The sequence below is a fragment of the Cavia porcellus genome, unplaced genomic scaffold (genome assembly GCF_034190915.1).
Source record: "Cavia porcellus strain 051 isolate PalLab524CR breed Dunkin Hartley unplaced genomic scaffold, mCavPor4.1 scaffold_3, whole genome shotgun sequence".
NCBI lineage: Eukaryota > Metazoa > Chordata > Mammalia > Rodentia > Caviidae > Cavia > Cavia porcellus.
In genome coordinates, this window is record NW_026947486.1 from 8,719,275 (window position 1) to 8,742,285 (window position 23,011).

Below are 23,011 nucleotides of genomic sequence, written 5' to 3' on the forward strand. Positions count from 1 at the left end.
TTGCCAGTGTATTTTTGTTTTGATGTTTGTGTGAATCTGAAAGAAGGGACTAGAATATGAGAAATGTAGCTCTATTTGTTGGGAAAAAGCAAAGAAAGATTCGCTTTTAGAAAGATCACAGCACTACGAGCAACTTGTTTTAAGTATAGTGAAAATGATTTTGGTCTTCTGACCTCCCAAATTGTAAGAGTCTGAATATGTGTTCTCTTAAGATACAACGTTGGTTACAATTCATCAGAGCAGCCATCTAATATAGCTGTTGGTATCTGGCAGTAGGTTGCTGTTATAACAAATATCCAAAAACAGGGCTTTTAGAAATGAGTAATTGCTCAGGACAGTAGAGAAAGAATCTGTCATCTTAGAGAATATCTAAGCCAACATAAGCAAACTATTAATAGAAATGTAAACATCAAAGGTGTTGCTGGTGAAGGATTAGAAGGAAATTTGGAACATAATTTTGGAAACAGAAGAGCAGGAGGATGATTTTCCCATAGTAATGTCCTATAGATATAGTAATAGTGGACAGAAGTCTTAGCTGAAGTTTTCTCTATAGATATGTTAAAAATAGGTCTTGTAAGTCAAGAACTTAGATATTTAGCTGAAGAGATTCCCGAGCAAATTGTGGAAGGAATGACCTGCTTTTTATGTCTACAATAAAATGGTAGAGAAAGGACATAAATTGAGAAAATATTAAGCAAAAAAAGAACCAGGTTTTGACAATATGAAAAAGTCCCAATCTATCTGTATTATAAAAAAAACAGCAAAATTTGGGTGCTCCCTGCTAGGAAACATCCTTCTGGAAATAAAATAAAAAATGATATCCTTTCATAGTGCTGCTGAGGGAATCAAATGATCTAAATAATCAATCACAGAGGGTGATTTGAAGAGATGCAGGGTGTGCTTCGAAGTAGAAATAAGAAATAGAGATGAAATTTTCCATTTGGGATCTGTGAAGGAACCTTTTGTCTAATGACATGAATTTCCATAACTTACATGGAATATGTAAGTTTTTGAGGATGTTATATAAGCAGAAACAATACCAGCTTGTACTGAAACCTAAAGGATGAAATTAAAGAAGGCTATTAGATTCTCAAACTCTGACAAAGAGAAGGAGTGATAAGACCACTCAGCTGTAAATATACACCACTCAAAATAAAGGAAAAAACATGAAATGCAGACAGATTGTAGGGCCCAGATGGCAAATCCATGGCCTCAGGTGAAGTCACAAGATCAGTGGGGTGAGAGGAAAACATCTTACACCATACAAGATTATTGCTAAGCCTCCAAACCTGATGGAGTTTTGCATGATTGGACTCTGAAATTGCATACATTGGAGACTCATTTCTTCCTTCCAATTTCTTTCTTTCTGAGTAGAAAAGTTATTGACTGCAAATGACAGTTTATTTTATTTATTTATTTATTTATTTTTGGTACTGGGAATAAAACTCAGGGCCTTCCACTTGCCAGGCAGGTGCTGATGTCACTGAAGTATATCCCTGGTTCCTTGACTGCAGTTGAACCAAAACACACACACAAAAAGGCATAAATACAAGAGTAATGAAAAGGAAAGTTAAAATGAGAACCAAGAAGCTGCATCTTTTAGTGCCCTGATATCATTTAGGAGAGCCAAAAATGACAGAAGTGGGCTTAAACTGAACATAAGGCACATGTTCTATCAAAAATATTTACTAGGTTCTAACAGAGGAATCCAGTGAACATGTACTTCTTGTTTCCAAATTTGCTAAAAGTTCTTTTCAAGCAATATAAAAATAATGACACTTTTTCAGGTATGAGATCAAAATGAATTAAAAGATAAAGATGCTGGAACTGATTGAAATGATAATTCATAGTAGACATAAGAATACTAAACAGTCATATGTTAATGTGGGAATGAAGAGATCATTGTCTTCATTACAACATGAGGAAGGAGATAGTGAAATCTCTACTGGAAAAATGCATAATATGTGTTTATCGGCACCCTACAGCTAACAAACATTTATTTAAAAAAACACAGAGAAAATACAAGGCTACAATAAGATAACCTGGATAGATAGCCTAAAAAAGGGCCAAATTATCCACCAAAACACATTTCTACAAGATAAAGTCAAGAGCAATGTTAGAGTTCTCTCAAAACCAGCATCCAGTGATTAAGCAACTAGATTTCTACAACAAGCATTGGAAATTTTAGGTCAGATCAAAGCCCAGTGGGTACAAATGATATCTCAATGTCAAAGATAGCTCCTGATCAATAAGAAGTAGGAGTTGTGGTACAGTGGGCAGGCAGAACTACTGATGGCTTCAGAGACCTATTACAGTTGGTGAATCCGAGGCAGAGCCAATCAGAAGGCAAACTAGCAATCGCTATGTCTAAAAAAACAGCCAAAAGAGTTCCTATAAAGACAATGATCAATGATCAGGTCTGCTATCAGACCTGAGCTGCAGTGATCTGTGAGCTACGTGTATTGCCTTCTGAAAGAAGAACAGGTACATATGTTTAGGTTGCACAACAACAGGTTTCCTCCTTACCACACCTGACTCTCTTACAGACTATATTTTGGAGTTGGTAGACTCTGAGCCCAACAACAACATAGGGATGCCCGCCAACCCATGAGACAGAGAGACAGAGAGAGAGAGAGAGAGAGAGAGAGAGACAGAGAGAGAGAGAGAGACAGAGAGACAGAGAGAGACAGACAGAGAGAGACAGAGACAGAGACAGACAGAGATCGAGAGAGAGAGACAGAGAGAGAGGTGAACAATAATCGTGAGCATCCTTGTATTATCCAGAATGTGTCATTCTCCTTGTTGGATAAAATGCCTGGACCCAGGAAGAGTGGCTAAAAACTAAATCAAAGAGAACAGTGGAAACCTCAGAGGCTTAGAGAAAACCATAATGTTTCATGTAAAAGTAAGCCCACTGTTGTCACTAACAAATGCTAGTAAATGCTTTAAATCTATGGCAATAGTTTTGACTTTTCCTGAGGCACTATGAGTTGGAGGTGTCTGGGGGGCATCCAGGCTCAGATACAGTCCTGACCAGAGCTCTGTGACCACTGAGGACATCACAAAGCTGATGTTGTCACAAAGCCTACTCCTGACCTATAAGAGGCACAGCAAGTCAAGTGAGTGGCCACATGCTCTGTAACTTTCAGGGGCTGAAGCCACAAAAAAATCAATCAGGGGCAGCTGATGTGAAACACAGTTACCATCAGGGCTGGGAAGAAATGCAAAAGGAAATCCTCCAAGCCTAGGAAGCAAACAGTGTCCCGCTCTACAAGAGCACAACTACAGTTTCCTGTTAGTTTTACCTCTGAGAGGACTGCTGTCAGCGCCTGTCAGCCTACACATCCGTTTTCCTCGCTGGAGTTCTGGAATACCTCGAAGCCAGTGATCCGCACCTGGCAGGCAGAGTGGCCCATCGCAGGCACAAGAAACACATCTTCCCAGAGCAATTGGTGAGGGCACTAGAGAACAATGAGCTACTTCATCAGCTTTTTGGAGACAACAACAACGCTCTGCTGGATGAGATCATCCATGCCAAGAAGAAATGATAAGGCCTGATTCTCCCAGTGTGGAGGCACCTTGTGAACAGCTTCATCCTGCCCTCAAAACTGCCATAGATGAGTGAGCCCTTTCTATTGCCATCAGACTGGTTAATAAAGTGGTTAAACTGATGCCTGTGGTTCTCTTGGTTTCTGTCATTTTGAGTTAAAGGCGTCAATGGGCATCCAGCAGGAGCTGCCCACTCAAGGTGGGAGGGGTGGAAGCTGTTGTCAGCATGGGACCTTGAAATCCATGATATCAGGGGAGAAATTTCAATGGGGACAGTGTGGGCAGGGACCTCTGGGCTGGAGCTGGCCATGGTAGAGGGCAGGGAAGACATTCTGAGTGGCTCTGAGAAAGGAAGACCTTTGGTCACCAGAAAGTAGTCTGTGGGTGTTCCAGGAATGTTGGGCTTCCAAACTGATACTGGCAACATGGGACAATCTGATGAACATCACTTAGCTGAAAAACTATTTATAGTAGGGGAGGCCTGAAGTCAGAAAGTGAGGGTAATGGATATGGGGTAGGGAACAAGACAGGACAATAATGGCAAGAATTGTAAGAGACAAGAGAGTTTACATTAAAACTGACCAGAGATGAAGAAAGAAAAGTACAAAACAGGAATTATGCTCATGTTGATGTTTTTGTTATTTATCTATACACTGCCTCATTCTAAAAGATGAATTGTCCATGGAGTATTTGCTTGCATATTTGTGCATATTTTTCTGTACTCTATTTTGAACACTACTAAATTGCAATCATATCTGAAACAAATGAGTTGATCTACAACAGGCAAGGAAAAAGTACTTAGTGGCTAGTAATTATGAAAAAGGATGTATTTATAACTTTTTAAAAAGATGATCTTTACATATTTTGGTACCATGATTTATTTCAATTTATTGAAAGAACAGTAATGAAATATCAGTTTCTGAATATATCCTTTGAAAGAATCAACAGAAATGTGTAATTCAGTCCTAAATAATGAATATAAAATATATGCATTTTTTTCTAAGACAGGGTCTCATTTTGTAGTTTAGGCTAGCTTTGAACACACTGTGTAGTCCAGGTTGGCCTCGAACTTGTGACAACCCTCCCACCTCTGCTTGCTTAGTGCTGGGTTATAGGTGTGTGCCACCATGCACAGCATACATGCAGTTTTAAAAATTACTCTCATACAGTTTTAAATAAGAAATAGAATTCATATCAAGTGTTGCAGCAATCAGCACTTTCCCCTAAGGGACCCCATTTGAGGAGTTTATGGTTCATTACCTGTTAATTTGACAATTCACCCACCTTGTGGTACAGAGCAGGCTTTAATAACCAGCTGTGTCTGTCGCCACGTCTAACTCATGTGCTCCGACATGCTTACTCACAGTGCATTGGAGCCTAGTACTCAGCAGACTGTTGGATTCTGGACCACTGTCAGTGAGAATCACCATTTACCAGCTCTTGTGAAAAAAGGAAAAGTGCTATACAGAGGAAGGAGGCAGGAAAAGATGACCCCACCAGACAGGTCTCAGTGTATGCCAATTACAATAGAACTCTATTAATTTCAGTAATCTGTCAATACTTGCCAGAGGCAACTTTATATGCAGAATAAGAAATGAAAGTATTTCTGAATTCCACAGACATGTGTAGAGAAATAGACCTTAGATCCTCACCTCTACAATTCAATCATAGGTAAACTCCAAATATGAAAGAATAAAATCTACTGTTTTCTGTATAAAAAGCTGTTATATTGTTAGTGTGTATGAAATTCTTAATTTACTTGATGAAAAAAAGAAAGAGAAAAACATAAAGGCAGATAAGCTAGATTTATTTCCATTTCTTTTAACTAACAGAGGCTAGATTTCTACTTATCATCTGCAGGAGTCTCCAGATTCTCTTAGATCCTGAAGCCAGATTCCCAACAGTTTGGACAATAATAAGAATAACCGGCTGAGAGCAAGGCATTCAAATTAAAAATAAACACCTTAAACTTGGAGGGTGAAAGTGAATTACAAAATAAACACTGAAATTACACTCAGAAAAAGCAATCAGTAAAGTCCTGGTATGCTTTGAATACACATAGGAGAGTCAAGAAAATACAGTCTTGGTCTTTAACTGAGCATATGGGATACACTTGTGTTATGATTATTAACAGGTAGATCCACTGGGATAATAGATGTGGTCTCCAAGACAGTTGTATGATATTTTCAAACAGCTAAATCATGATATCCACCCAGATAGTAAATGAAAATATTTTGCAAGAATTTCTTTAACTTATGAGACAATTAAAAGATATTCAGGTTGCCACCAGAGTGGGGACAGCCAGACCCAAGCCATTCCCTGTGAGGCAGCAATATTAACAGACTGCAGGGAGAGCGAACAAGGCCAAACCAAGAATCAAACTGCCCTGCAAAGTAGTGCCATGTGTGGGCTGCCACCAGAGTGGAGATAGCCAGACTCCAACCCCAACAGACACGTGGGCTGGCATATAAGAAATACTGTTCCCCACCTCCTCCCATATATAACCAGCTGATCTGGAGAAGCAAAGGCTGTGATGATAGTTATGGAAATGAAATTCAATTTGATGCTTGTGGTATTTTGGTGTTTCACTGACCTTGCAGGTCTAGAGACAGTGGTTTGATCATCTGTTCAGAGGATAGTGGTAGGCGATGTGGCCTCTAGGGGTATTTCTTTCTGAGCGTGGTAGCCATTTTTTGTTTTCTGTTGTCTTGTTTTGGGGTCTTGTTTCATTTTGATTGTTTTGTTGGGCTGGGTTTTATTTTCTTAAATTTTTCTTGATTTTGTTATATCCAATGGCATGAGCAGCTGTTTCAAAGACAGCGAGATATATTATGGTAGCCATTTTGGATTTACTATTGGGTCTTTTGAAATACTTTATGGTATTCATTCTTTGGTTTCAATGTTTTCATTTTTTTCTGTTTTGTTGGATTTTTACTATGTCTGAAGGTATCTGCAGTGATATTAAAGACAGAAAAGGGCATTATGGTAACTAGCACTGATTTTGTAATGTTTTGAAGTCTTATATCAATTACACTGAGTTTTTAATTTTTTTTCTGTTTTATTTTCCTTGAATTATCTTCTCTAAAATAAAAATTTAAAAAAAGATATTACAGGAAGTTTGAAAAAGCAGCCAAAGAGCAGAAGGAAGTAGTTATAATAAATATTAAAAAAATTTTATAAATGGATGCAAAATAGTTTTCATTACACCATGGTCAGGCAGAAAAATATACCTCTTACTGGACAAAGCATTTAGCATGTCTAGCTAAAGTATTCTAAGAAATTAGAGGGTGCCAGCAGGGAACCTTAAGCGATGTGTTAAAGATACTGCAACATATTCATTGAAACACAGTTTTTTTTTCTAAAATGTTAAAGTAGAAAGTTAGAGTTCCTTCAAAAGTGTATTCATTTACTAGGGCAACCAGGCTCATATGCTAGACATGCCTAGACTGAGGGAGGCCAAACCAGAGTCCAGTGGACATCAAGGACATCACAAAGTCCAGGCTGTCACAAAGGCAGCGCCTCACCAGTGAGAGAGAAGTTGGGGGTACAATGTGCAGGTCTGAGTGCTGATGGCTTTAGAGAGACCTAGTACAACTGGTGAAGCAGGCAGAGTACACCAGAGCTCCAAGCAAGCAACCATCATGTATGAACAGAAGAACCAAGAGGGTCCCCACACAGACAGCAATGAGCAGGAAGGCCCTGCTTCCAGACCTCAGCAACAGTTACGTGTGAGTGATATGCCCTGTACTCTGCATGAAGAACTTGACCCATGCTTGTCATCCACCACATCAGAATTTCTCCACGCTATGGTCAAATCACTTACTGACTACATCTTGATGCTGGTAGGCTCTGAGGGCAATAACGAGGTCAGGATGCCCACCATCCCACAAAAAAGAGAGAGAGAAGCACACAACAACCATGAGCATCCTCCTATCATCCTGGACGTGTCCTTCTCTTACTCGGATGAGAAACCTGGGTCCAGAAGAAATGGTTGAAATTGATTAGCAGAGCATAGTGGGATGCCTCTGAGGCTTAACTAGAGCTAGGATGTCTCATGGAAGAAGTGGCCCCACTGTTGTCATCAGCAAATGCTAATAAAGGCTTTAAATCATGGCATTGGTTTTGATTTTGTTTCTGTCATTTTGTGAAGGAGGTGTCTGAAGGGCATTGGGAAGGCCTGCCACAGAGAAGGTGGACGGGTGGGCTGAGGGAATGGTTGGGAGGGAAGTTGTGGTCAGGTAAGGTCTTTGAATCAGTGATTTCAGGGTTGTGGTTTCAATGGGAAAGATACAAACGGTGGTCTCGGTAAGAGGTGGCTGTGGTAGAAAGCAGAAGAGATATGTTTAATAGTTCTGAATGAAAAAAGGCCCTCGGAGGCCAGGAATCTGAGTGGGGATCTCCTAGGCATGTTGGATTCTCAGCATGACACTGGCAACTGGGGCAGAGCTTAAGACTATCACTAAGGTGGGCAAGGCTTTTTTATGGTTCGGAAGGTCTGAATCTAAAGGTGGTGTGAATGGATGTATGGTGGGGGACATTGGTGGGAAAATAATTTCAAGAACTAAGACAGGAGCTTTTACATGAAGACTGAGCTGTGATGGGTAAATAAGAAGGAAAAGTACAAAACAAGAATTATGCATATTGATTTCTTTTATCATTTAATGGTATAAAGTCTTATCATAAAAGATGAGTTGATATGAGAAATATTTGCTTGCATATTGAAAACAATTCTCTATTCTCTCTTTTTGACACTGTTAAATTGCAGTAGTATCTGAAATGAATGGTGTCACCTAAGACAGGCAAGTAGTTCATAGTAATTATTAATTACAAAACAACGTAAGTATTTAATATATTTTCTTGAAAATGCAATCATCAACCTCATATTTGTATGTCATCACATACTGACCAGATCTTTGAAAGAACAGTGAAGAAATACCAGTTTCTAAATACATCCTTTAAGAGGATTAACACTAATATAAGTAATTCTGTCCTAAATGATTATGTCAAAGTACATGCATTTTTATGAACATATTCTCATAGCTTTGAATAAAAGTTAGGATTCACATGAACTCTTGCAGCATTTGTGTTGTCTTTGAGGAACCCCATTTGAATATTTCACTTGGTTCCTCCATGCTACCCTCTGCTGCCTGCTGTCATTTCACACAGAGCTGCTTAGTGGCTGCCCAGTTGGCTTCCACAACAGAACCAGAACGCCTGAGCTTCAGATTACAGTGCACCACAGTATGGCCCTGTGATCTTCTGCACCCTTTGAGCACTAGCCAGTTTTTCCTCATGTTTTAGGTGAAAGATAAGAGTCCTTCTATCATTAGAAAGGTAAGAGTCCTTCTATCGTTACAGTCTTCCCAACTGTAAGTCCACGTGTACTTGTAAACTTACCACTTCAGCCATTCTGTGGTACAGAGAAGCCTGTAATAACAAGCTGTATCTGTCCCCATCTCTAACTCACATGCTCAGACATGCTTACCCACAGTGCAGTGGGACCTGGACCGCAGGTAAATGTTGAGTGCTGAATCACTGGCTGTGACAACCACCAAGTGTTGCCTCTTGAGAAAAAACAGGCAATTGCCATGCAAAAAGAAAAAGCAAGAGGAGATGGCTTCACCAGGAAGTTCGCTCTATATGCCAATTAGAATAGAATTCCATTAATTTATACTATGCTATTGTTTATCAATATCCTCCAGATGTAGGAAAACTTTACATCCAAAATCAAGAACAAAAATATTTCTATCCAGACGAGATATAAGGTACCAATAATCCTAGCACTTGGGAGGCTTAGGCAGGAGGATCTCCATGAGTTCCAGATCAGCCTGGGCTAAAAAGCGAGTTCAAAGCCAGCCCGAACCATACAATGAAACCTTGTCTCAAAAAAAGACCCCCCCCAAAAAAAAGATAGTAAAATATTTCTGAATTCCAGAGACATGTGCAGAGAAATAGATATTATAACTTCACCTCTACAATGCAATCATGGTCAACTGCAACCAGGAAAGAGCTAAATCTGGCTGCTGTGTAAGAATGTTGTTCTATTTCCAGTGTATATGAAATTTTTAATTGACTTGATGAAAAAAGACACAATGTTATATTTACATCTTTTTTCATCAAAAGAGACAGGGAAAGAAAGTGCTCTAAAGGATATAACTGCAAGTATGTTTAGGGGTGTAAGATAGATGACCATATTACTAAGTTTTGTTGAATCGTTGAACAGAACTGTTTGCAGTCTCACTGTTTTAATGTCCACTTGTATGCTTTAATTTTGTAACTTGAACAAAAGTTTCTAAGATGACAATATGTAATTTATCAGTTAGTGATTTCTTAGTGTTTTTTTTAATTCTACATTATTTCTACTTTTTTTCTGCTTTGCTTTTTTGTCTTTAAATAAAATTTTTAAAAAAGAAAAGAGACAAATAGAAACTCAAAACCTGACAGATGAGATTATCTCTCATATTTCATCCAATGGAGATTACATCTTAAATGTTTGTAGAAATCTCCAGATGGTTAGAGCCTGAAAACAGATTGCCACTTAATTTATCAGTAATAAAAATTACTGGTTGGGAAGAAGGGATTAAAAGCAAAACAAACATGAAACTAGTAGAACAGAAAATTTAATTATAAAAGTAGACATTGGAATGACAATCAGAAAAAACAGATTAAGTAAAGTGCTACTTTGCTTTGGATGTATCTTGAAGAGTGAAAAAAAGACAGGCTTGTGCTTTAAATGAGCACCATTGGCTGGTCTGTGATATGAATGTTTATGGGTGAATCAATTGGGTAAATAAATGTGGCCTCTGAAACAGGCATAGGGTATTTGCAAACAGTTCATCATGCTATTCAGTAATATTTCAAATTGAATTACTCTGAAAGATTGTGTTTAACTCATGAGAGAAATGGCAAACATAAACACCCTGAGAGTCTATAGACAAGACCTAGAAATATTTATTAAAAATATTTGAGTATGTTGGTCAATGGAAGCAAAATTGATTTTCCCTCACCTCGATCCCAAAGACAAATTGGGTTGTAATGGGCAAAGGATTCAGCATGTGTGTCAGCAACCAGTGGTTTACAAAAGAATCTGAAAGAGGGCAAAGATATTGTGCAGCTAGGATCAGAAAATGTGAATGGTGTGCTGAAAACATGGCAATGCTTCAATTGAAACACTTTTTTCTAGAGTGTTAAAGTAGAAAGTTAGTTCCTTCAAAAGTGTATTCATTTCCTAGAGAAACCATGATAATATTATAGGCATGACCAGGCTGAGGGAGGCTGGACCAGAGTCCAGTGGACATCAAGGACACCACAAAGTCCAGGCTGTCACAAAGCCAGCGCCTCACCAGTGAGAGAGAAGTTGGGGGTACAATGTGCAGGTCTGAGTGCTGATGGCTTTAGAGAGACCTAGTACAACTGGTGAAGCAGGCAGAGTACACCAGAGCTCCAAGCAAGCAACCATCATGTATGAACAGAAGAACCAAGAGGGTCCCCACACAGACAGCAATGAGCAGGAAGGCCCTGCTTCCAGACCTCAGCAACAGTTACGTGTGAATGATATGCCCTGTACTCTGCATGAAGAACTTGACCCGTGCTTGTCATCCACCACATCAGACTTTATCCATTTTATCCATGCCATGATCAAATCACTTACTGACTACATCTTGATGCTGGTAGGCTCTGGGGGCAACATCGAGGTCAGGATGCCCACCAACCCACAAAGCAGAGAGAGAGAGAAGCACACAACAACCATGAGCATCCTCCTATCATCCTGGATGTGTCCTTCTCTCTTTGGATGAGAAACCTGGGTCCAGAAGGAATGGATGAAATTGATTAGCAGAGCATAGGGGGATGCCTCTGAGGCTTAACTAGAGCTAGGATGTCTCATGGAAGAAGTGGCCCCACTGTTGTCATCAGCAAATGCTAATAAAGGCTTTAAATCATGGCATTGGTTTTGACTTTGTTTCTGTCATTTTGTGCAGGAGATGTCTGAGGGGCGTTGGGAAGGGCTGCCATAGAGAGGGTCGATGTGTGGGCTGAGGGCATGTGTGGTCGGGAAGCTGTGGTCTGGTTAGGTCTTTGAATCAGTGATTTCAGGGTTGTGGTTTCAATGGGACAGATGCAAGCAATGGTGTAAGGGGAAGGTGTGGTTGTTTTAGAAAGCAGAGGAGATATGCTTAGGGGTTCCGAATGAAGAAGACGTGGGCCAGGAATTTGAGTAGGGATTTCCCATGCATGATGGATTCTCAGCAGGACACTGGCAATTGGGGAGGAGCTTAAGACTATCACTGAGGTGGTCAGATAAGCAAAGCAGACATCATGTCATAAAGGAGGTGATGGCAACAGATGTAGGCAGTGGCGAAGAATGTTTGGAAGAATTGAATTGTGCAGGAACAAAAATTTATGTGAAGACTCAGGTGCAATGGCAAAATGGGAAGAAAACAGACAAATAATGAATGTTTTCTGGTTGAATTGTGTAATTATTTTCTGTACACTGCCTCATTCAAAAAGATAAATTCATGTAGAAATCATTTGCAAGCACAGTGAATGTAATGTTGTGTCCTCTATTGTGGACAATTTAAGAATTGGTTCATCAATGACATGTAATAATAGCACTACCCAAGGCAGTATTTAGTGAGAATTACTTATTAATAAAAACATGTGTTTATAACTATATTTACTTTAAAACGCAGCCATGAATCTTTCTTTGGGTAGCATCCTTTATAAAAGATATTTAGAAGAATAGCAATGAAGTATTAGCACTAGGATATATCCTTTGATAGGTTATTATGGTTTATGTGTAGATGTTCACCCAAAGCCTCATGTGGTGACAGGTAGGACTTTTTGGAGATGGTTGAATCTAGAGTGTGTGATGCTGGGATTAAGAGTTTGTCTACCCAATCAGTATCCTAATTGGTTTGGCACTGCCATGATTCCAGTAGCTTGGATACAATTTAAGGAACAAAATGAAGTTTGTCTTCTCCCTTCCTTGTTCACTTTTGCTCTCTTCTGCTGCCCTAAATTGTCTGTCTTCTGGGATCCCCCCTCTGCCAAACCATCCTTCCTAGGAGTTAGAAGATTAATGACTGGGACCTCTACCAATTGTGAGCTAAATAAACCTTTTTCTTTTTAACTTTCTCTGTTGGCTGTTTTGTTTCAGCAATGAGACCAAAAGTAACTGAGACAGAGGTTTAACTAGAAAATGTGTAATTCTCTCCCAAGTGATGAACTCAGTATATATAGTTCTTATAGACATGCTCCTGTGCAGTTTTAAAAAGAATTCATATCAAGTGCTGCCGCTATCTTCACCTTACCCCTGAAAGTCTCCATTTGAAGAGTTCAGTATTCATCAAGTCCTCCAGTGTTACCCTCTATTGTCTGTTACCCATTCACACAGGAATAATCAGAAATTTCCCAGTCAGCTTCTATAACAGAACCAGAAGAACCAGGTTTCAGATTTCAGTGTAGGACCATGTGACTTGCATGTTCTACTCCTCTCTCTGAACAAAAATAAGTCTTTCCTCAGAGTAAGATGAGGAATATAAGTCCCTCCATCTGGGAATTTTCCCAAATTTAAGTCCTATTGTACTGATAATCCTGCCAGTTCACCCATTTTTTGATACAAAGCATCATTTAGTACCAAGCTATATGTTTTCTCTCCTCTAAGTATGTATTCAGACATGCATACCCACAGTTCAGTGGGCCTATTACACAGGAAATTGCTGGATTCTGAGACCACTGGATGTGATAAACACCTCGTGTCACCTCTTAGAGAAAAACAATAGAAGGCTGTGCAGAGGAAGAAATCAGAAGGAGATGGTCACAACAGGGAGGTCTCAGTATATACCAATTAAAACAGAAATCCATTAATTTTAGTAACATTATAATCTATCATTACACTCCAGAGGTAGGAAAACTTTGTACAGAACATCTGAAGTGGAAATATTTCTGAAATTACAGAGATATATTCACATAGTAAAATAGAGCTTATAACAGACCTACAATTCAATCTTGTGTCAGATGCAAACAGAAAAGTATAAAATCTCCTGTTCTGCATATCAGAAATGTTTGTTCTTCCCATTATTACGCAATTCTTCATAGAGTTGGTCAGAATACATGAATAGAAAAATAAAACCACACAGTAAATTTTTTTCTTGTCTTTTATCCACCAGAGATCAGATTAATATTAATCATTTTAGAAATCTCCAGATGGTCAGATCCTGAAACCAGATTCCCAGCCATGTTGTCAATAATTACAGTAACTGGTTGAAAGCAAAGAAATAAATAGAAAACAAATTTTAAAATTAGTTTAAAAAGTGAATTATATATTTAAATATTGAGGATCTAACTGAGCTCAGCCAATATGGAAAACTCAGTGACCCAAGAATGCCCTATAAGTTATGCACATGATATGCAGGTGCAACCAGCAGCGTGGAATACTCCAAAGCAGAAGTGAGCACATTATCTATCGTTTGGTAAGTTAGGTGAACTGGGGTTGTTCTTTGGCACACAAACAGGAAGAATAGAAGTGAGTGGTTGGGGTTGACTTTTTTTAAAAAATCAAAGGGCTCTAGGAGAGCTTCAGCAACAGAAGATCAGTCCCAGGTCCCACATGCTTAGGCCAAGATCAGCCCCTTATTCAACATATATCCCGCTGATAACTTTGCTGGAGCACACATTTCTGGGATCCAACTTGGACCTACCACAGAACTGTAGATATCAAATGAATTTTATTTAATTTTTCTCTGTTTTTCTGATTTGTTTTGTATTTGCTTTTGTTTTTTTGTGGTTTTGGGTTTTGTGTTTGTTTTCTTTTCTCTTTCCTTCAAGACTTAGACTTCTTATCTTTCATTTTGTTTTCTTCCACATTTCAGTTTGCTCTCCTAAACTATCTCACTTGATTTTATGATACTTTCATGTGAGTTAACATTATATCTTCCATTTCTGGTTTGCTTCAGTGCTCCTTTGCTTTCTCTTCCATTCTTTCCCTCTTGTGGCCTATAGTTTCCCAAAATTGGAGTGATCATCTTTTGCCCTCTAGCCTTGGTGCTACGGTATTTGACCTCATTCATCTCCCTGTCTTGGCCCCTATTCCTCCTAATTCCCTCCCCACAACAGGGATTAAAATCTCTCCACTAAAGGGAAAATAACTGCCTATAAGTTACTGGTATATGCTGCATTTTGTTATATAACTATAGAATTTGCTCCTGTGTTTAAAATTATCAGCCTAATGGTTACCACAGATTTTCAGTTGCCAAGATGTGCTGGAGACTATTGTTTTTGCTAACTATTTTAGCCAGAATGTCATAACAATTACAGCCCACTTATCTCCCTTATATAACAACACTATGAATGTGTGGGATCACAACCATCGCCAGCACCATAGTCCAGTACCAAAGGACAGGTGCTTAGCCAAATAGATAGCAAATTCTCATTTTTAATAAATTTGGAAGGCAGGTTCTTCAAGTACAAGATAAAGACCAAGAAAAATCTACATCTAGAAGGCATCCCCGAGGAATAGACATTCCCTGGGAAGCCTGGATATTAGAGATAATGACATCTACTATAAGATATCCACAAGTATTAACAGAAAATAAAATAGAAAATGATAAGATTTGTAACAAAAATGCAACTCCAGAACCCTGGCCAAACCAAGACAAGTGCAGAGCACAATGAGATAGAGAAAATTGGAAGCTAACCACTAGAACTTTCTGAAATGATAGCAATAGAAGATGCTATAGAAAAATAATCTCTAAAATAGAAAAAAGAATGATGATCAAAACGGAAGACATTAAAGCAAATAAAGATGAAAAAAATAGAAGAGTTCAGGAAAATGATAGAAACTATGACTGTCCAAAATAGGGAATAAATGGAATTCACAAAAGATATTTAATCATAAATCCAGGAGATTAAAAGCTATGTTGAAAGTACATGCATCAGATTAAATGAAAGAAAGGGCAGAATATTAGATCTAGAAAACCAGATTATGGCTAGTAACCATGTAAAGAAAGACAACTTAAAAATAGTAAATACTATAAAAAATCAGTCCAACAACTACAAAATGAAGCAAAGAACAACATAAGATTGATTGAAGTCAGTGATAAAACTAGAGACAGCATATATGTCATAAAAAAGTTCTTCAAAGAAGTAATGAAAGAAAATTTCTGACACATGGACAGAGAATTTAACATACAAATAAATGAAGCATAAAATTCCAAATAGCCAAGATCAAAATAAATCTACACCATGGCAAATAATAATTAAGATTCAAGAAATTCAGCATAAGAATAGAATATAAAAACTATTAGAAAAAATAGTTCACCTATAAAGGAAAGTCCATCAGAATCACAGCAGACTTCCCAACACCAACCCTCAAATCAAGGAGAGTTTGGAGAGAGATATTTCAAGAATAAAAAGAAAACAAACTTCAACCCAAATCAATGTATACCACAAAACTCCCTTTCAGAATCAGTGGAGATGTCAGATACTTCCATGGCAAAGAACAACTGAAGGAATTCATGACCATCAAACCAGCTACTTAGAATGCTCTGAAAAATATATTAGAAAGAAAAAACAAAGACCACAAGAACAGCAGTAGAAAGAAGCCACGAGGCAAGATAATTTATTAAACAAAAGAGAAAAACAGGGAACCAACAATAGGAGAATAACATGGAAAAGATAAGCCAATACATATCAGTTATAGCCATCAATGTAAGTGGTCTCAATTCATCAATCAAAAGAAATAGACTATAAGAACGAAGGAGCAAGATCCAACATTATACTGAATTCAAGGAACATATTTAACTGAAAAAGAAATTCAAAGACTGAAAGTCAAAGGATGAAAACAATACTCCATGCCACAGGAACCCAGAGAAAATGGGTGCAGCTATTCTTCTATTGCAAACAGTGTGAACTTCAAGTTAGATTGATAAAGAGACAAAAAGGTCACCTATATACTTATTAAGGGAAAACATCAAGAAGAGATAACAATCATATATATATATATATATATATATATATATATATATATATATCCCAACTACTGGTACATTCAACAAAACAAGATGAATATCAGACATGAAAAATAAAATAACCTCTAACAAAATTGTAATAAGCAACATTAATAGTTGACTCTCACAGATAGATCAACTAGACAAAAAATTCAACACGGAAATATTAGACTGAAATAAAACTTGTGAACAAATATACTTAGTAGATATATACAGTGTTTCACAGCACAATATCAGAGTACACATTCTTCTCAACTGCACATGGGATGTGCTCCAATAAACAGCACACTTAAGCCCATAACACTTGCTCAAGTAAATGGAAGGGAAGTGACATCATCCAATACATATTATCTGACAATAGCACTGTGAAATAGGAAATCAACAGCAAAAGAAACCACAAAAATTACATAAAAACATGGAAATTCAACAACACCATCCTGAACAGCCAATGGATCACAACAGACATTAAAGAAGAAAAATTCTATCCACAATTCAATAATAGTACAAATAAAACATACCAGAATTCATGGAATGCAATGAAAGCCATCCTACAAAGAAAATTTATAGCAATGAATTCTCACATCATTAAAAAAGTGAGCTCTAATAAACAGCCTAATGTTGAGCTTCGGAATTCTAGAAAAACAAGAACAAATTAAACCAAAGTTCATAGAACAGAAATTAATGCAATTGAGATAAAGCAATACAAAGAATCAATGAGTAGAATTGTTTTTTGAAAGATTATATCAAATAGATAAATCCTTAGATGACCTCATCAAAAAGAGAAAAGACTCAAACTTAAGCAATTAGGAATGAAAAGATTAACACCACAGTGGATCCAGAAGAAATCCAGATCATCAACACCTAATTTGAGAAGCTGTACTCTAATAAGATGGAAAACACAGAAGAAATGAATAAATTCATAGAAAAATATTAGTTGTCAAATAAGATCAGGAATATATAAAATTTCTAAATAATCCAATATCAGTCAATAAAACTGAAAATCTAAATAAAAGCTTGCCTACAAAGAGAAGCCCAAGAGCTGATGGACACACTGTGGAATTCTACAAGAAATTTAGAGAATTAATACCACTAATGCTGAAAATATTTAATGAAATTGAAAAAAACAATAATTTCAAAATCATTCCTGACATAAAAACTAGAGACTCAACCAGAAAGGAAAACTACAGCCCAATCTCCCTAGAGAACACAGACATAAAAATTGTCAACAAGATACTGAAAAATAGAATGCAACAAGTTGTCAAGAAGATTATATACCAGGACCAAGTAGCACTCATTTCAGGGATGCAGGGATGATTAAACATATGCACATCAATAAATATGGTACATCATAATAACAGACAAAATAAAAATCACATGATCATCTCAAAAGATGTAGAAAAAGGATTTAACAAAGTCCACTGTGCGTTCATGATAAAAACTACACAAAATTGGGATAGATGATCTTCATCTCAATCTGATAAAAGCTATCTATGACAAGCTAACAGATAGCATTATAATAAATGGTCAGAAATTGAAAGGTTTCCCACAAAAATCAGGAACAAGACCAGGATGTCCACACTCACCATTAGTATTCAATATAGTTTTGGAAATATTAGGCAAAACTATTAGACAAAAGAAAAATAAAAGGAATAAGAATAGGAAAGGCAGAAGTTAATTAACCATTATTTCAAAATGACATGATACTCTACATAGAAGACACTAACAACTCCCCCAAATGACTTATAGATTCAATAACTGAATTCAATAGAGCAGCTGGTACAAAGTCCACGATCAAAAATCAATAGCTTTCTTGACAACAGACAACAAACTCACCGAAATTATGGAAACTATACTCTTCGCAGTAGCATTAAAAAAAGGAAATATTTAGGGATCAATCTAATAAAGGAAAAAAACCTCATGTATTGAAAATTATAGTATTCTGAAAAAAGAAATTAAAGATATCAGAAAATGGGGAGCTATCATTTGCTCACTGGTGGGAAGAAGCAACAATGAAAATGGCCATGCTCCCATAATTATTATACAGATTTGATGCAATTCCAGTCAAAATTCTATTAGCATATTTCACAGAACCAGAGAAAACATTCCTAAAATTCATTTGGAAACAGAAGAGACCTCAAATAATAAAAGCAATTCTGGGCAACAAAGGCAAGTCAGAAAGCATCAGAATCCTTGACTTGAAATTATGGTACAAAAGTACTGTGATAAAATTAGCATGGCACTGTCAAAAACAGATCTGAGGATCAATGAAATACATTAGAAGATACAGCCATAGCAACAAACACACTCAGCCTGCTTATCTTTGACAAAGGAGCCAAAAATGTTCACTGGAAGAGTTTCTTTAATAAATGTTTCTGGGAAAACTGACTTTCTGCAAGCCGAAAATTGAACTAGACCTATGTCCATCACCATGCACTAAACTAAAATCAAAATGGACTGAAGATCTAAATATTAATGTAGAAACATTAAATCTATAGGAAGAGAAAATAGAGAGAAATCTTAAAGTCATAGGCATAGGAAGAGACTTCATGAGCAAAGCTCAGATCAAAAGGGAAATACTGCATGGAATGAACAAGTGGGATGTCAACTTATTAAAAAGATTTTGTACAATAAAATAAATCAACAGAGTGAAAAGACAAGCACAGAGTGGTCAAAAATTTCATCCAATTGTCCCCCTGAAAAGGACTTATATCTAGAACATATAAAGAATTGAAAAATACGAGACTCCTCAAATTCAAAGACCCAGTCCAGTCCCTCCCATCGTGACTACCAGGATTCAGGAGAAAAGCAACATGCAAAGACACAGAGACCTACAGATGTCAGCCACACATGAGGGACTCCAGCTATGGTGCGCAGGATGGAGAGGCAGGACTAGTGAAGTGGAATTTTCAGAAGGAACTGGAGCCAACAAGTGAGATCAGCAACTAACAGGGGAAAAAGCAGGGACTTAGCAACCAGATATGTCTGGGGAATCCAGGTATCTATACCCTCTCACCACACTGTGGGACCAGCAACCAGCACCAGAACAGTCCAGGACAGTAATCAGTCATTTTCTCCCATTTTTTCTTTTCTTTCTTCTTGTCTTTTGTTTTCTTTTTTGCTCTTTTTTTCGTTCCTCTGATCTTTCTTTTTTCATTTTTTATTTTTTATTTTAAAGAGATTAAGACAAAACAGGACATAGCAAAACAGATCAGAATAGAAAAATGTAAGCAACACAGTCTTTCACAAGAAGACAACCCGTAATTAACAGTAATTACCATAATGTCTCTTTCTTTGAAATAGTTTAACATAACTTCAAATACAATAGTATCAAACATAGCAAAATAGTATAAAACCATTCAAGAGAATGAAAGTGTTACAGGGCATTCAGAACCAAGTAACAGAAAATGAACAATTTTCCATAGAAAATTTGTTTATACTATCACACGTAATACAATCCAATAAGATACCACACGATAGAACCAATGGAAACAGAAGAACAAAAGCATGGTAGGACTTCAGAGTAAGATGATATTAAATCAGCACTGGCTATTATAATGACTTGTTTTCTTCAAAATAGCTGTTCATACCATCACAGATAATAAAATCAAACAAACCAGGATAAAACCATTCCAACTAATGAATGCAATTATTATAAGGCTTCAAAGCAACGTAATTGGGAATCATGATTACCATAAACCCTTTTATGTACTCATCATTTCTTACACTAGGGAGACTATACGGTTTTTATACATGTGGGTTTGATTTATTTCACTTATGAGTATGGTCTCAAGTTGCATCCATTTATTTATAAATATCTCAATGTGATCATTCTTTATAGCTGAGTAGTACCCCATTATATAGAAATACCACAACTTTTTTATCCATTCCTCAGTTGATGGACACTTGGGTTGTTTCCAAGATCTGGCTATTACAAATTCTGCTGCTATAAACATAGGTGCACATATGTCACTGTGGTATGATGCTTTCAGTTCTTCTGGGAATATGCTGAGAAGTGGAATAGCTGGGTCGAATGGGACTTACAATCCTAGATATTTTCATTTTTTCTAATCAGCTGGGGAGAATTCTAGCCACTCAAAACTAATCTTATTCCCCAAACCCAGATGCCAAGTTCAGATATTCCCTCAAATACTTTCCTTCTTTCTTTTCTACCCACTTCTCCAGTTTCCCAAACCTTACATAACCACCCTTTGCCCTCCAGCTTTCTTCTTTCAGGTTATCTTTATTTTATGTATTATCCTCCCTAAATTTCCTCACTACCGGGTAAAACCACTTTACCAAGGTGAGACACCCTGCAAATAAACTCCTAATTTATGATCAGTTGTGTTCTATAACTTTAGACTTGGTCCTATAATCTAAAGTAAAAAATCAGTAGTTATCCCAGATTTTAACTTCTAAATTGTACTTAATTGTATTGTTGTTGTCAATTTTGCTATTGTAACTAGGATTTCATATCTGTTGTACAACGCTAGTCTCCATTCTGCAACAATAGTGGGAAACTCTCTGGTAATAATCTCAACACAACCCTACACTAAAGGACCAGGGACAGTAATGAGCAGGAGGACCCTGTATTTTTTCTTTAAATAAAAAACCAAATTCCTGGAGGCAAGTTTTACCCTGATACCAAAACTACAAAAAGACCCCGCCCCCCCAAAAAAAAGAACTGCAAGTATATATTCCTAGTGAAGATAGATGCAAAAACTTCAATAAAATACTAGCAAACAAAATGCAGCAAATAATCAAGAAAGATTATACACCATGACCAAGTGGGATTTATCCCAGGAATGTGGGGATGGGTCAACATACACAAATCAATAAATGGAATACACCATGTCATCAAGAGACAAAGACTAAAATCATATGATCATCTCAACAGATGTAGAAAAAGAAACTTTAGATAAAATTCAACTCTAATTCATGATTTAAAAAATCCTACATAAAATCGGAGTAGATGTTCTTTATTTCTATCTGATAAAGGCCATCTATGAGAAACCAAAAGCAAACATATTAAATGGACAAAAACTGAAATCTGTGAATCTCATATCCGAAACAAGACAAGGATATCCACTCTTACCACTCTTATGCAATATAGTTCTGGAAAAATTAGACAGAGCAATTAGACAGGAGAGAGAAATCATACAGATAAAGAGAGGAAAGGAAGAAGGTAAATTCTCATTATTTGCATATGACATGACTACACAGAAGACTCCAAAAGCTCCACCAAACACTTCTAGAATTAATGACCAAATTAAGTAGTGTAGCTGGATATGAATTCAGCACTCTAAAATCAATAGCATTCATCTAAAAAAAAACCAAACCCACTGAGAGATAAACTAGGGAAACCATATCTTTCAGAAAACCCTTGAAAAATATGAAATACTTGGGAATTAATCTAGCAAAGAGAGTAAAATAACTGAATATTAAAAATTATAGTACTCTCAAAAAAGAGAATAGAAGAGAACTAAATGTATCACTTGTTTATGGATAAGACGAACCAACATTGTGAAAATGGAAATACTCTCAAAACTGCCACAAAGATTTAATTAAACCTACATTAAATTCAATTAGTATACAACACACAAGTCTAGAGAAAATATTCTTACCATTAATTTGGACACAGAAGAGACCCAGAATAACAAAGGCAATCTTCGGTAATAATAGCAAGACAGGAGGCAATACAATTCATTATGTAAGAGTATAATACAAATCTATGACAAAATTGGCATGGTACTACCAAAAAAATAAATACATAAAACAGACCTGAAGATCAATGGAACAGATTATAAGATGCAGACAGAGTTACAAACATACTCAGTCACCTTATCTTTGACCTATAATCAAGCATGTTCATTGAACAAAAGATAGCCTCTTTAATAAATGGTGCTGGAAAAGCTGACTTTCCACATATTGAAGACTAAACATCAGCATGAACTAACCTAGTCAAAATAGATCAAAGACCTAGATATTAAAACAAAAATTCTAATTCTACTGTAAGAAAAAGTCGGTAGAAATATCAAAGACATGTAGATGGGCAGAGAGTTCGTGAACAATAATCAAACTGCACAGGAAGTACTTGAAAGAACTAGGCTTGCTTGTTATTAAAATGCTTTTACTCATCAAAAAAATCACCAACAGAGTGAAAAGAAATCCTACAGATTGGGAAAGTGTATTATCCAATTGTCCCTCAAAGAAAGGACTTCTATCTAGAACATGTAAAGAACTTTAAAAAGCCAGGCCCCCAAATTCAAAGACACAATAAAAAATGGCCATCTGAGATGAATACATACTTCTCAGATGAAGAAAAACAAGTGGCAAATAAATATGTGAAAGAATTTTCAACAAAACGGTCATTTGAGAAATATTTACACATAACTGATATTATATATTACCCCGGAAAGAATGGCTATCATTAAGAAATTAACAAATAACAAATGCTG

The 23,011-nt window shown here is 36.9% G+C and overlaps 1 protein-coding gene across 1 annotated transcript; it reads left to right on the top strand.

Moving 5' to 3' along the window:
* The first annotated feature begins 3,556 nt into the window (after positions 1 to 3,556).
* On the top strand, positions 3,557 to 20,877 carry LOC101788506 (huntingtin-interacting protein M). The gene has a single exon (XM_063245691.1). The coding sequence runs from the start codon at positions 7,119 to 7,121 to the stop codon at positions 7,542 to 7,544; it is 426 nt and encodes a 141-aa protein (XP_063101761.1). The 5' UTR covers positions 3,557 to 7,118; the 3' UTR covers positions 7,545 to 20,877.
* The last annotated feature ends 2,134 nt before the right edge of the window (positions 20,878 to 23,011 follow it).